Here is a 12,050-nt window from a genome sequence, read left to right on the forward strand (position 1 = left end):
CCTCAACCCCCAGCTCCAGGGATGCGCATGTTGGTTGACCCTGAGCTGTGAACCCCAAGCTATGGAAAGCAAGACGGGGTAGGCAAAGAGAAGAACTTTGGTGTATCTATACTCCAAATGCCAAATAAAGGATTCTTTATTTATCAGGTACAGTATTACAAAATTTAGTGCCTTAAAACCATTAACAAAAATATTCTTACTGAAGAATCCAAGTATTAAAAGTTAACTAATCTTAAAACACAAAAGCCTTAATGTAGCAACAGAAATATATCACACTGGCTTATGTAGTATATTAGCTTAGTGCTTGCAAATCCTTTAAATAAAGCACTCCGATATGTAGTACCGAAAAATGAAAAGCTCTTAATGACTAAGGCAGTACAACAATGCAATTTACTATGGAGTATTAAGAAATTTACAGCCTAAAAAAATAAGTTCCTTTCCTATACAAGGCATAATATGTTTTAAATGATCTCTAGTCCTTCAAGAGAACAAATATATGAATGTTCTAACAAAAAAGTACAGAATTACAAAATTTAGTTAAAACCATTAACAAAAAAGCTCTGCTCTGCTTGAAAACCCTTTAAATCAGAAATGTAGTACCAAAAAAATTGAAAGCTCTTAATGACTAAGGCAGTACAACAATGCAATTTACTGTGAAGTTTTAAGAATTTACAGCCTAAAAAATAAGTTCCTTTCCTATTGAAGGCAGAATAAGCCCTTGAAGGACGTTAGCATTGTGTTAATGCTGACAAAACACTCAGAAATGTAGTCCCTAAAAATAAAAAGCTCTTAATGACCATGGCAGTACCCAAAAGATCACTAATACCCCAAAAAATGTTAGTGATGGAAACATCACCAAAATGTTATATTATGCTTACAGTACAGTAAAATTGCTGACAGGATGCCAAATTAAACACTACATCGATTGCTGTTAGCATTAAGTCCCCATATAATCTATAATTTTTTCTCTGACTGCCTTTTCAATGTTATACCCCTGTTCCTAACAAAGTCTCTAATATTTTGAGTTGTTCTATCATCTAAAACTGGATGCTCAGCCAGTTTACACTGGAGGCATTCATTTTTAGTTGCCAGCTTTCCTCTTGTTACATGATTTTTAAAATGCTTCATCACAGCAGCAATCTCTGCTTTGGACCATGCTTTCTTCTTCTTCTTTGAAACATCAATGCCCTTACTGGCATTACTTCCTAAAAGAGATACAAAAAAGGTTACAAAAATCATACTTTTACTACTAATATACTAAACTAATGTCATAACTAAACAGAACAATTCAGTCAAGTGTGGATAATGACCATCAACATAATTTAACAGCATCACCCCCTGAAAACATCTTGTTTAATAGTCACAAAATTATTTCTGGTTCTTTACTAGATGAATGAATGAATTTACTAGGTTTCAGTTGATTTGGAAAACATGGTGATTGCACAGCTAACAGCCATGCGGCTGTGAGGAATGGTGTTAAACATCACCAGGTGCTTACTACATATGGAGCTCATTATTATAGTAATACAAACCTGTATACCCTGTTACTCTATGCTACATATCATATAGCATCATCCTAGATAAAGAATTTATACTAAACTGTACTGTATCAGCATTTGTGGGCAACTGACCACTTGGACTTTTTTCCAGTTAAAAATGCCCAATAAGATTAACTCTCAATTGTTTTAATGACTATGAAATAGTCATTAATGTCTTTGTATCATCTAAGCTTGATTACTGTAACTCGCTGCACTTTGGAGTGAATATATCTGTTTTATCTGACTTGCAGCTTGTCCGAGTGCAGCAGCTAGGCTAGGACTCGTAAATGTGAGCACATTACTTCTATCTTGGCTTCTTTGTATTGGCTGCCTGTTAGTTTTAGGTTGGAACTATCAACTAAAAAAAGGCCTCTTGTGAAATTTCACAACGTATATAAATTATAAACTGAGCAGATGTGTGGATATGTGAGACTTAAACTGCATGTCCGGTTTTTTAGTTTCTTGCCGCATGCGTGTGGTGCAGTTTATTTTTTACCCTCAGGGATGGTAGGTCTCTCATTAATGTTGGTAGATGATACCAAATCCATGCCTGCAAAAAGCAAAATATATAATTCCAAAATAAAATTCAAACTCATAATTTTCCATACACCTCAATTTTAAAACGAGGTTTGATCTGATTATTTTAGTCACACACTACACTGTCTCCTTATTACTCGTTTGTCAGACTAAGCTTAAAATTACCTAGCTAACCACTAAAACAGGCCTCTGGGCTGCTTAGTGTGACACTTGCACTGCTGCATGTTTCAAGCTTGCAAAAAACCACCTACATGTTCTACAATGTTTCTGGGAGAGTGTTTTGTGACCAATGGATACAAAGGCTGAAAAATTTGGCCTAAAGCATGGCTATAAAATGCAAAATCCAGGTATGGATGCTTGTTGAGGAAATAATAAATTCATAATTATATTTATATGTAAATTACATACAATGGATTTTAAACAGGGTCAGATTATTGATCTGTTGATTTTATAGATGCCACCAGACAATAATCCAAATCAAAAGCAATAGAAATGAATACAAAAGAAAACTTGTGTTTTGAAATAAGTCTAGACCCAACTGGGATGGTCCGGCATGACCCGAGGAGGGGTGTTCATGCTTCTTCCTATGGTCATGCCACAGTATACTGATGTCATGTCAAGAAGTTTTCCTTCAGCTGCTCATCACACTTGCAAGGAATTTTACACCAGTGTTTCCTACAAAACTATGCTGTTAATGATATTGTTGTTAAAAGATAGTTGGATAGTTACTAAATACAATGCTTCACATACTTCCATTCTTGAGTGTAAATGAATAAAAAATGTTATATATGATATTGGAAGTTTGTGTATTATTAAAGTCATGACTGACTGTGACATAGATCATTTCTAATGATACGTGGCCTTAAAGGTTAAGTAAAATTTAAACATTTTCTAGGAAAACTTACCAATATCCGCAGAGGCACAAAACACATGGTCATCCATTTCTGATTCAGGCACAGCAGTCATACGATCACAATCTGATGCATCAACCATAGGTTCAGTGATGCCAGACTGTGTTATTGCAGACACACTGTCCTCAGCTTCACTTTCATCTTTGTCATCAAGTTCAGAGTCACTTACTTCAATTTCACCTGGAAAATATTATTAAAGAGATATGAATGTGTGTGTTTTTTTCTCTTTAAAATTGTAGCATTTTTAATACTAACCATCAATTTCGATTTCATCAAGCGATTTCCCTTGCACACTGGAAAGTTGCCCTTTTTCCATTGTCAAAAGTAGTTTGGAAATTTTAGCCAGTTGTGTGGTGGGAACAGGTAACCTGTAGAAATCGCGATGAACACGGAGGTCATGACCAAGGAAGTCCGCGAGTTGGTCCAGTTCATTGTTTTTTAAATTGAGCACTTGAGACAGTGTAGCCACATGTTTTCGGAGTTGGGTCGACCTGAGGTGCTCAGGATTTTTTGCTCCACACCGACTTGCATGGATGCGTAAACAGTCCTGCCCTCTGTAATAGCTCAGTGATTTAGGTCTTGCAAACAAGAATACATTTGTATCACAGACACCGCATTCAGGTCTCTTACTGACCAATAGTGACAAGGCATCCACCATGATTGGTGTAAGTAGAACAGCAACTTTCCTGCCTCTTTTACCCACAAACTCAATCCGGCTGAAATAGTTGCAGAGCTTCTGTTCAGTCTCTGATAATCCCATAGCAATGTCTTCATGGAGGTCTGTTTGGTCTCTCTCGTGAAAACTCTGGATTCGCATTTTGGAGACTTCTCCAGAACGTCTTCTATTGAAAACAATTATTTGTGAAAGGGTAACCTTTGCAAGTTCAGCATAGCTCTGAGGAGTTGCTGCCTCTTTCAAGCTGCAAATGGCGTCATTTGCAGATTTTTGAAGGTGTCTGTGAAGAAGTTTAACATCTTCCGTAAAGGGCAATGTCAAAGGCTTGTTGTACTTAGCATTATTTAATGTGTTCAGTGCAGTGTGTGACACCAGCTCAGACCACTTGCAGGAGTACAACTTTTTGAACATTTCAGTGGACTTTACTAGTTCACCATCCTCTGCTATGAGGGCCCTACAATGAATTATATCACTTATTTTCTGCAATGTATGTCCTAATTTTAAAGCTAGGCTGGGTGTGTGGTAGCAGTGTTTCTCTTCATCATATCCCGAAACTTTCTTAACAGCTTGAACAACTCTATAAAAATTAGCTGGCTTAACAGATTCCTCCATGCTGTGTATTGACGATTCTTTTCGTAGAATCAACAAAAAACGACCAACTTCTCTGAGTTTCTGTCTTACATATTCATATTTTGTAGGGTCATGGCCATGTTTGTTATAGAGAGACTGGGCAAGCTGAATGATACAAAAATCATTTCGCACAGTCGAAGCAATCTCATCTTGTTTCATGGAAGCCAGCAGCTTCCACACTCCACTTGAGATTTGCTGAGAGTATGCAGACTCTGCATGTGTCGCCAAACCAAGTACTTTGGTTCTACCAGGGTTCTCATCCTTTGCTTGTGGCTTACAATGACATCTGCGAACATGTCTCCAAAGCTCCTTCCGCACAAACATGCCTTTGCAGTACATGCAGTGAATGAATTTTCCAGTTATTTCCTTGGTTCCAGTCCTTGGTTTCCTCCTCACTTTGAGTGATCCAGTTGTGTTCATTAAAACATCACTATTATGTTGATAATTTCCTTTATTTCTCAGTTTTTCTAATAATAATCTGCGCTCTTTTGAGTGTGCAGGGAATGAAAACGCATGTTCAATTTCAGAGTGTGTCTTGTGTGTTTTCAAGTGCCGAGCTATTTTTGATTGTGGTTTACCACAAAGAAAACAATAATTTTTACTAATCATTGTCAGAGATGCTGGTACTGGTACATCTTTCTCAACCTCAGGTATTTCCTGAGATGGATCTTCAGCATTCAATGTTGCCGCAGCATCTGATGATACAGCAAAATCAGCTGGAACTTCCTTAGGAAGCTGGATGCTTATGTCTGAACCATTATCACTTTCCGACTCGGAATTTGGTACATAATCCTCATCAGTCCCTGATAACATATCACATTCAGTGAGCCTATCTTCATCTGATGCGTTGTCTTTTAAATCTTGTTTGTCTGTAAACAGCTCATCCTCAGAACGACAAGAATCCGATACCTGCTAAAACAGTGATAGAGATAGTTTTTACAAGTGATAGAAGGCACTATTTAACTATAAAATATTTTTAAAACACACACATTATATATTATATTATGTATTATATTATATTATATAAAAAGCATACAGCAGAAAGTGTTTACCACGTATTTACTCACCCTAGATGAGCATTTGAGTTGATTATCTATAAATTGTTTGAAGCAAGATTTATGCCAGATCCCAGAACACGCTATAACAAAACATAAAACATGTAGAACTGCAAATCTTTTAAAGTTTCTCACCACAGTACCACTAAAATGTCTGTTGGGGAATTACAAAATATTTTCCAACATTTTAATCTGCTTGGGTTCAAGGTTTGTAATAAATACATAAAACAAAACATGCAAGACTTATAAACTTTTCCTGCCATTGTTCTTTGCACTGTTTGATAAAATTCCCTACCTGTGCATTTATATCCAAGCCATTTAAATGCAGATACAGATCCTGTGCACTCCAGACATTTGTCCAGGCAGGATACTGTTGCGCATACCAGTTGATGTTTTTGGCACTGTAAAAAAAATAAAAAAATTCAATATTAAACCAATTAATTGTACTGTGAATGATAACAAATGATACAGAGTACTATAAATATCTGTGAAGTGATATTTATATTTATCTATGATACGATTTTTAAATATTCTGCTGAAAATGGAATTGTATTTCAAAACTTTTACAAGCTGTTAGATCTCAATAAGGCCAGCATCAAAAGTCTCTTTTAAATAACCATACTGTGTCTTACTTAATCGTAAATTGATTTTAAAAAAATGTCCATGGGTTAATTCATACGTGTTTCCATTTTCACATTTCTCGAGGGTTAGCCTTAAACTAGAAGTCTTTGAAATTTTGTATTAGGTTAGGGTTTAAAAAAGTTACGAGTAAATAAAATCTTTCCATAAGTTTTTGCATCACGAGTTTACCTTTTCTGGACACAGTGTTGGAGTCTTCTCAGTGGTCATCTGCAACAAAGAATAAACATAGTGTCGGCAGGCTCAATAGTTAACCTGAATACCCTAAGCAAATCAACAAAGAGAAAACATAACTGGGAAAAAACGGTGATATTGCTGCATTCATAATTCACTGTACATTATAGGGTTGGGTGATGTCTAGCTTCTTCGCTTATGATAATGTCTACAGTGAAACAATTGGACCATGACATGGGGGGAATGGTGGTGGTTTGGTGGTCTTATAAATGTACTGCAAATTTTTATAAAGTTTCTTTTACACTATTTAATGACTATTTACAAATTCATCAAGTACTTCAATACTATTAATTTATTTCATTTATTACCATACTGTAGTTACAGTAATCTCAAAGCTGACATTTCAGATTTACCTTTTTAGAAGGTATAGATGTTGAAACACACAGGAGAAGTAGGTCCCCATAAATCACCAGGGCCTCACATAACATCCTGGTTCACACCATACTCAACACCACATCTAGTGTGTGTGTGTGTGTGTGTGTTTACAGTAACATGGCTTATCAGAACACCTGTTAGTAAGGACCTTCGGTACCAAGAGGTTTTTCTGAAAGGTGAGAGTGGACAAGCAAGTCCCTATAATCCACATGGGCTTCATATAACACATTCTAGATGACACCTTAATATACACACACATAAGGCCCTTACTTGTGTTCCCATAAAATATCATCAACTGGAGCATGTCAAAAACAGCAGGCACCATATCACATTGATATAGATCAAGTTGTAAAGTGATGAACATTATTTTATTACACATAAGGCTGTCCAAACTGAGTTTCCACACTGATCAACGGTGTTATTAAGCACTGGATTAACTGCAAATTACCTTTTCAACACTGCTGACCAGACCAGGCCCTGAATGACTTGCGGCTTCATTTTGGTTGCATTCTGTGGCCGTCTACAACAGAAAGTGCAGAACAATATAACAAAAAAAATCAGGATTAGGCATAAAGACTCTGTGTAAAACAACTGCAATTGCAATTACCTCTGAAAGCCCTGCTGAAAATGCACCAGGCTCTTTCAAAGGACTGTTTAACAAGGCCTCTCCCAAACTGGATTGTGTCTCAGAAGGTGCTTCCTGTTTGGAAAAGTTGAAAGTTATACTTTTTGTAAGGAAAATGTTTTATACTTAAATACTACACAGGTCATTTTGAGACATATTTAGGGTACAGTACTGCACAAAAGTCTGGATTAACTGTAAATTACCTTTTCAACACTATTGACCAGACCAGGCCCTGAATGACTTGCGGCTTCATTTTGGTTGCATTCTGTGGCCGTCTACAACAGAAAGTGCAGAACAATATAACAAAAAAAAAATCAGGATTAGGCATAAAGACTCTGTAAAACAACTGCAATATATTTAGGGTACAGTACTGCACAAAAGTCTTAGGCAGTCTAAGAAAATTATGTTTAATCTTCCTTCTGGTGTAAAACTATGATGTATCTCAAAGCATGTTAGCTTAACCATTTCAAAACCTCTCCTGAATCCACCCAAGTATTTGCAGCAAACATCCAATACACCCATGTATTTCTTGACTTAATCACCGGTACACCTCAAAAGGCAAATCAATACGTTGACAACCATTTAAACGAATTCAACTAATTAATTAATTAATTAATTAATTAATTAAGTGAGCTGGTGCTGAAATTTAATTTAAAAAATGGAATGGCTAAGATGCCACTGAGGAGAGGTTTGGACATTAGATTTACATTTTTAGGATACATACACATATATAATTAAAGAATGAGTCTCAACTGGATGAAGATTTTGTTTCTCAGAAAGTTGTACTTGAAAACATGAGCAGAAGACCAAGAATAATTTTGCTTTGTTTTCCATTGGATGAAACAAATAGAAACTAATGCTGAACCACAAAACCAAAACTACATTCTAAGCTTAAACAACACCATACACAAATGAAATAATCAAGTCTAACAATATAAGAAATATATTGGAAAAATTGAACTCAACATTCAAACACCAATTTTTTATCTAACCCTATCCCAACTGCAGACAAATTTATAAAAGCCAAACTTGACACCAAACTGCACAGTTATTACTCAAAGTCTTCCAAAACTTTTAGGATTGAAGTAGATTGAAATGAAATATTTACAGTAATCCCAAAGCTGACATTTCAGATTTACCTCTTTAGAAGGTATAGATGTTGAAACACACAGGAGAAGTAGGTCCCCATAAATCACCAGGGCCTCACATAACATCCTGGTTCACACCATACTCAACACCACATCTAGTGTGTGTGTGTGTGTGTGTGTGTGTTTACAGTAACATGGCTTATCAGAACACCTGTTAGTAAGGACCTTCGGTACCAAGAGGTTTTTCTGAAAGGTGAGAGTGGACAAGCAAGTCCCTATAATCCACATGGGCTTCATATAACACATTCTAGATGACACCTTAATATACACACACATAAGGCCCTTACTTGTGTTCCCATAAAATATCATCAACTGGAGCATGTCAAAAACAGCAGGCACCATATCACATTGATATAGATCAAGTTGTAAAGTGATGAACATTATTTTATTACACATAAGGCTGTCCAAACTGAGTTTCCACACTGATCAACGGTGTTATTAAGCACTGGATTAACTGCAAATTACCTTTTCAACACTGCTGACCAGACCAGGCCCTGAATGACTTGCGGCTTCATTTTGGTTGCATTCTGTGGCCGTCTACAACAGAAAGTGCAGAACAATATAACAAAAAAAAATCAGGATTAGGCATAAAGACTCTGTAAAACAACTGCAATTGCAATTACCTCTGAAAGCCCTGCTGAAAATGCACCAGGCTCTTTCAAAGGACTGTTTAACAAGGCCTCTCCCAAACTGGATTGTGTCTCAGAAGGTGCTTCCTGTTTGGAAAAGTTGAAAGTTATACTTTTTGTAAGGAAAATGTTTTATACTTAAATACTACACAGGTCATTTTGAGACATATTTAGGGTACAGTACTGCACAAAAGTCTGGATTAACTGTAAATTACCTTTTCAACACTATTGACCAGACCAGGCCCTGAATGACTTGCGGCTTCATTTTGGTTGCATTCTGTGGCCGTCTACAACAGAAAGTGCAGAACAATATAACAAAAAAAAAATCAGGATTAGGCATAAAGACTCTGTAAAACAACTGCAATATATTTAGGGTACAGTACTGCACAAAAGTCTTAGGCAGTCTAAGAAAATTATGTTTAATCTTCCTTCTGGTGTAAAACTATGATGTCTCTCAAAGCATGTTAGCTTAACCATTTCAAAACCTCTCCTGAATCCACCCAAGTATTTGCAGCAAACATCCAATACACCCATGTATTTCTTGACTTAATCACCGGTACACCTCAAAAGGCAAATCAATACGTTGACAACCATTTAAACGAATTCAACTAATTAATTAATTAATTAAGTAAGTAAGTGAACTGGTGCTGAAATTTAATTTAAAAAATGGAATGGCTAAGATGCCACTGAGGAGAGGTTTGGACATTAGATTTACATTTTTAGGATACATACACATATATAATTATAGAATGAGTCTCAACTGGATGAAGATTTTGTTTCTCAGAAAGTTGTACTTGAAAACATGAGCAGAAGACCAAGAATAATTTTGCTTTGTTTTCCATTGGATGAAACAAATAGAAACTAATGCTGAACTACAAAACCAAAACTACATTCTAAGCTTAAACAACACCATAGACAAATGAAATAATCAAATCTAACAATATAAGAAATATATAGGAAAAATTGAACTCAACATTCAAACACCAATTCTTCATCTAACCCTATCCCAACTGCAGACAAATCTATAAAAGTCAAACTTGACACCAAACTGTACAGTTATTACTCAAAGTCTTCCAGTACTTTCAGGATTGAAATAGACTGAAATAAAATAGTTACAGTAATCCCAAATCTGACATTTCAGATTTACCTCTTTAGAAGGTATTTTACTGGAATGTAGGATATTATTCAAATATTATGTTTCACATTACCTAGATTCCAGACACTAAACTCCAAACAGCAAGCACTCTGTTGCGGCTTTAAACTCAAAAGTCTCAAAACTCCCACAAATAGTTCTTAAACGCAGACTTTGCAAAGAAACAAAATGTTCATCCATTGCATGAAACAAATGGAAAATAGTGCTGAACTACAAAACTAAACTTTGAAAGCAAACATAAATAAAGCTAATATAAATAAAGCCCCCCCTAAAGTATATCCTTTTTTGTTTTTTGGGGGGCTTGCCCCTTTAAGTTCCTCCAGTTTACAGACCAGTCAATCAGTTTAAAAGCCCCAGTAGGTTCAACTGTAATAAAATTTCAGCAGTGAGTTGTAATTGAATTAGCCGGTTATGTTTATTCCATTTGGATTAAGAAACAGTCATTTTTAAAAGTCAAAATTTAAACTTTGACATACCGTGCATCTCCATGGCCAATCCGAATCACCATAATTATAGGTGATTTCCTCTCCTGGACTTATGCTCTTCAAAGTGAACAAGCACAGATAGGGTTTCCCATCCACCTTTAGGTTCTTCATTGTTGCATTAGGATTAATATGGTTATCATTTACCAGTCTTCCAAGTGACCCATCCTCCTTTGCTGCATCAATGCTACAAGCATATAATACTTTACTTTATGACTGAACAGTGCACAGTGTTCTAAGTAAGTATTCGAAGTAAACAAGAGACAGATTTAGGTCACCACATTTAATAAGGCTTCAGAAAATATACAACACTTAAAGTAATACAGAATATAATTTGAAAATATGTCCATTACTTTGCTCTGATACATACCACCATAGTTTTCCATTAAAACGGAACTCAAACATGAAGACTCTAAGACTGTCATGGTAAAGCCTTTGTCTGCTCTCACATTCCTGCTTGCTTATTAGTTCACCTCTATATTCCAATAGAAATTCTCCTTTTTCAAATGATACAGTACTGAAGACACCACGGCCTATTTAAAAAAACAAAAAACAAAATGAGTAAGGCACAGTAATAAGAGTTGTAATCATGATCAGCCACACAAAGGATTTCACTCACCTTTAATAGGATTGATGTATTTAACATCCAGTCCTGCTTTATCTGTCCCTTTAGTGACATGAAATTTGGCCTCATCTTTAGGATTCATGCATCTTTTCCGGGGCATTTTCTATTTTCTGATGCAGACCTTTCTGAATTACCAACAAAAAACTGTACAGATTACCACTGTTATGATCCAATCAGGTCAAATAATGACTGCATGTTGGAATAAGATCCAACATCACAGTATAAACTGTAACTTGGCAAAGTTGGCATGGTAGTTAGTAGTGCTCACAACTGCAAAACACGTACTTTTTGCTGTTTATATTTTGACATTGGTAAACTTTTTATTGCACACAGAAAGGACAGTGTGCCAGACACTTGTACATAAGTCAAACAGTAGTTAAGCACCTCTGACTGAAAATAACAAACTGGTTGACATGTCTATAGCACGCTGCCAGAAATACACCTATATGTATATATACATCGGTATTTTTTTGTAGAAGCTTATACAGAAGATGGGGTTATATATAAAGGTAATGTTTTCAGGAACTACTCATTATCTAGTGATATCGAACATGGTTTGCCTAAACCTTGACCAAATATGTTTAAAAAAAGTTCGCTGTAACATACATAGAAAGAAATATACATATACCAGATACTTAAGTCACTAAAGTGCGCTACAGATTGAGCGAATATACCGATTAAATATATTACTAAAATTTGTTAAGAATTATCAACAGCAAAAAAACTGTAATAACTACACCTAAGCACAGTTTAATTACAATATTAAAGCCCAGCGATACGCTGAGAAGTCATG

The 12,050-nt window shown here is 35.8% G+C and overlaps 2 protein-coding genes across 2 annotated transcripts; both read right to left on the reverse strand.

The window, feature by feature from the left end:
* Positions 1–251: 251 nt before the first annotated feature.
* Positions 252–6,192, reverse strand: LOC125739885 (uncharacterized). Its single transcript, XM_049010420.1, has 7 exons — positions 6,158–6,192; positions 5,643–5,748; positions 5,360–5,430; positions 3,242–5,201; positions 2,981–3,166; positions 2,035–2,088; positions 252–1,205 (listed from the first exon to the last, which is right to left on the reverse strand). The coding sequence occupies exons 4-7, from the start codon at positions 5,103–5,105 to the stop codon at positions 955–957; spliced, it is 2,355 nt and encodes a 784-aa protein (XP_048866377.1). The 5' UTR covers positions 5,106–5,201; positions 5,360–5,430; positions 5,643–5,748; positions 6,158–6,192; the 3' UTR covers positions 252–954.
* Positions 6,193–6,229: 37 nt separating this feature from the next.
* On the reverse strand, positions 6,230–11,826 carry LOC125739864 (histone-lysine N-methyltransferase set-1-like). The gene is made up of 6 exons (XM_049010386.1): positions 11,252–11,826; positions 11,003–11,165; positions 10,627–10,819; positions 8,834–8,905; positions 7,044–7,115; positions 6,230–6,250 (listed from the first exon to the last, which is right to left on the reverse strand). The coding sequence occupies exons 1-6, from the start codon at positions 11,355–11,357 to the stop codon at positions 6,230–6,232; spliced, it is 627 nt and encodes a 208-aa protein (XP_048866343.1). The 5' UTR covers positions 11,358–11,826.
* Positions 11,827–12,050: the final 224 nt, after the last annotated feature.

This window comes from Brienomyrus brachyistius, chromosome 4, assembly GCF_023856365.1.
Source record: "Brienomyrus brachyistius isolate T26 chromosome 4, BBRACH_0.4, whole genome shotgun sequence".
Lineage (NCBI taxonomy): Eukaryota > Metazoa > Chordata > Actinopteri > Osteoglossiformes > Mormyridae > Brienomyrus > Brienomyrus brachyistius.

Bases quoted from the DNA above. Each gene is read 5' to 3' on its own strand.
- LOC125739864 (XM_049010386.1), bottom strand. From the start codon at position 11,357: ATGCCCCGGAAAAGATGCATGAATCCTAAAGATGAGGCCAAATTTCAT. The intron at 11,166-11,251 runs GTGAGTGAAATC...TTTTTTAAATAG, and splicing joins ATACATCAATCCTATTAAAG to GCCGTGGTGTCTTCAGTACT. The intron at 10,820-11,002 runs GTATGTATCAGA...ATATGCTTGTAG, and splicing joins TTTAATGGAAAACTATGGTG to CATTGATGCAGCAAAGGAGG.
- LOC125739885 (XM_049010420.1), bottom strand. From the start codon at position 5,105: ATGTTATCAGGGACTGATGAGGATTATGTACCAAATTCCGAGTCGGAA. The intron at 3,167-3,241 runs GTTAGTATTAAA...AATATTTTCCAG, and splicing joins TGATGAAATCGAAATTGATG to GTGAAATTGAAGTAAGTGAC. The intron at 2,089-2,980 runs GTAAGTTTTCCT...TGCTTTTTGCAG, and splicing joins TTGTGCCTCTGCGGATATTG to GCATGGATTTGGTATCATCT.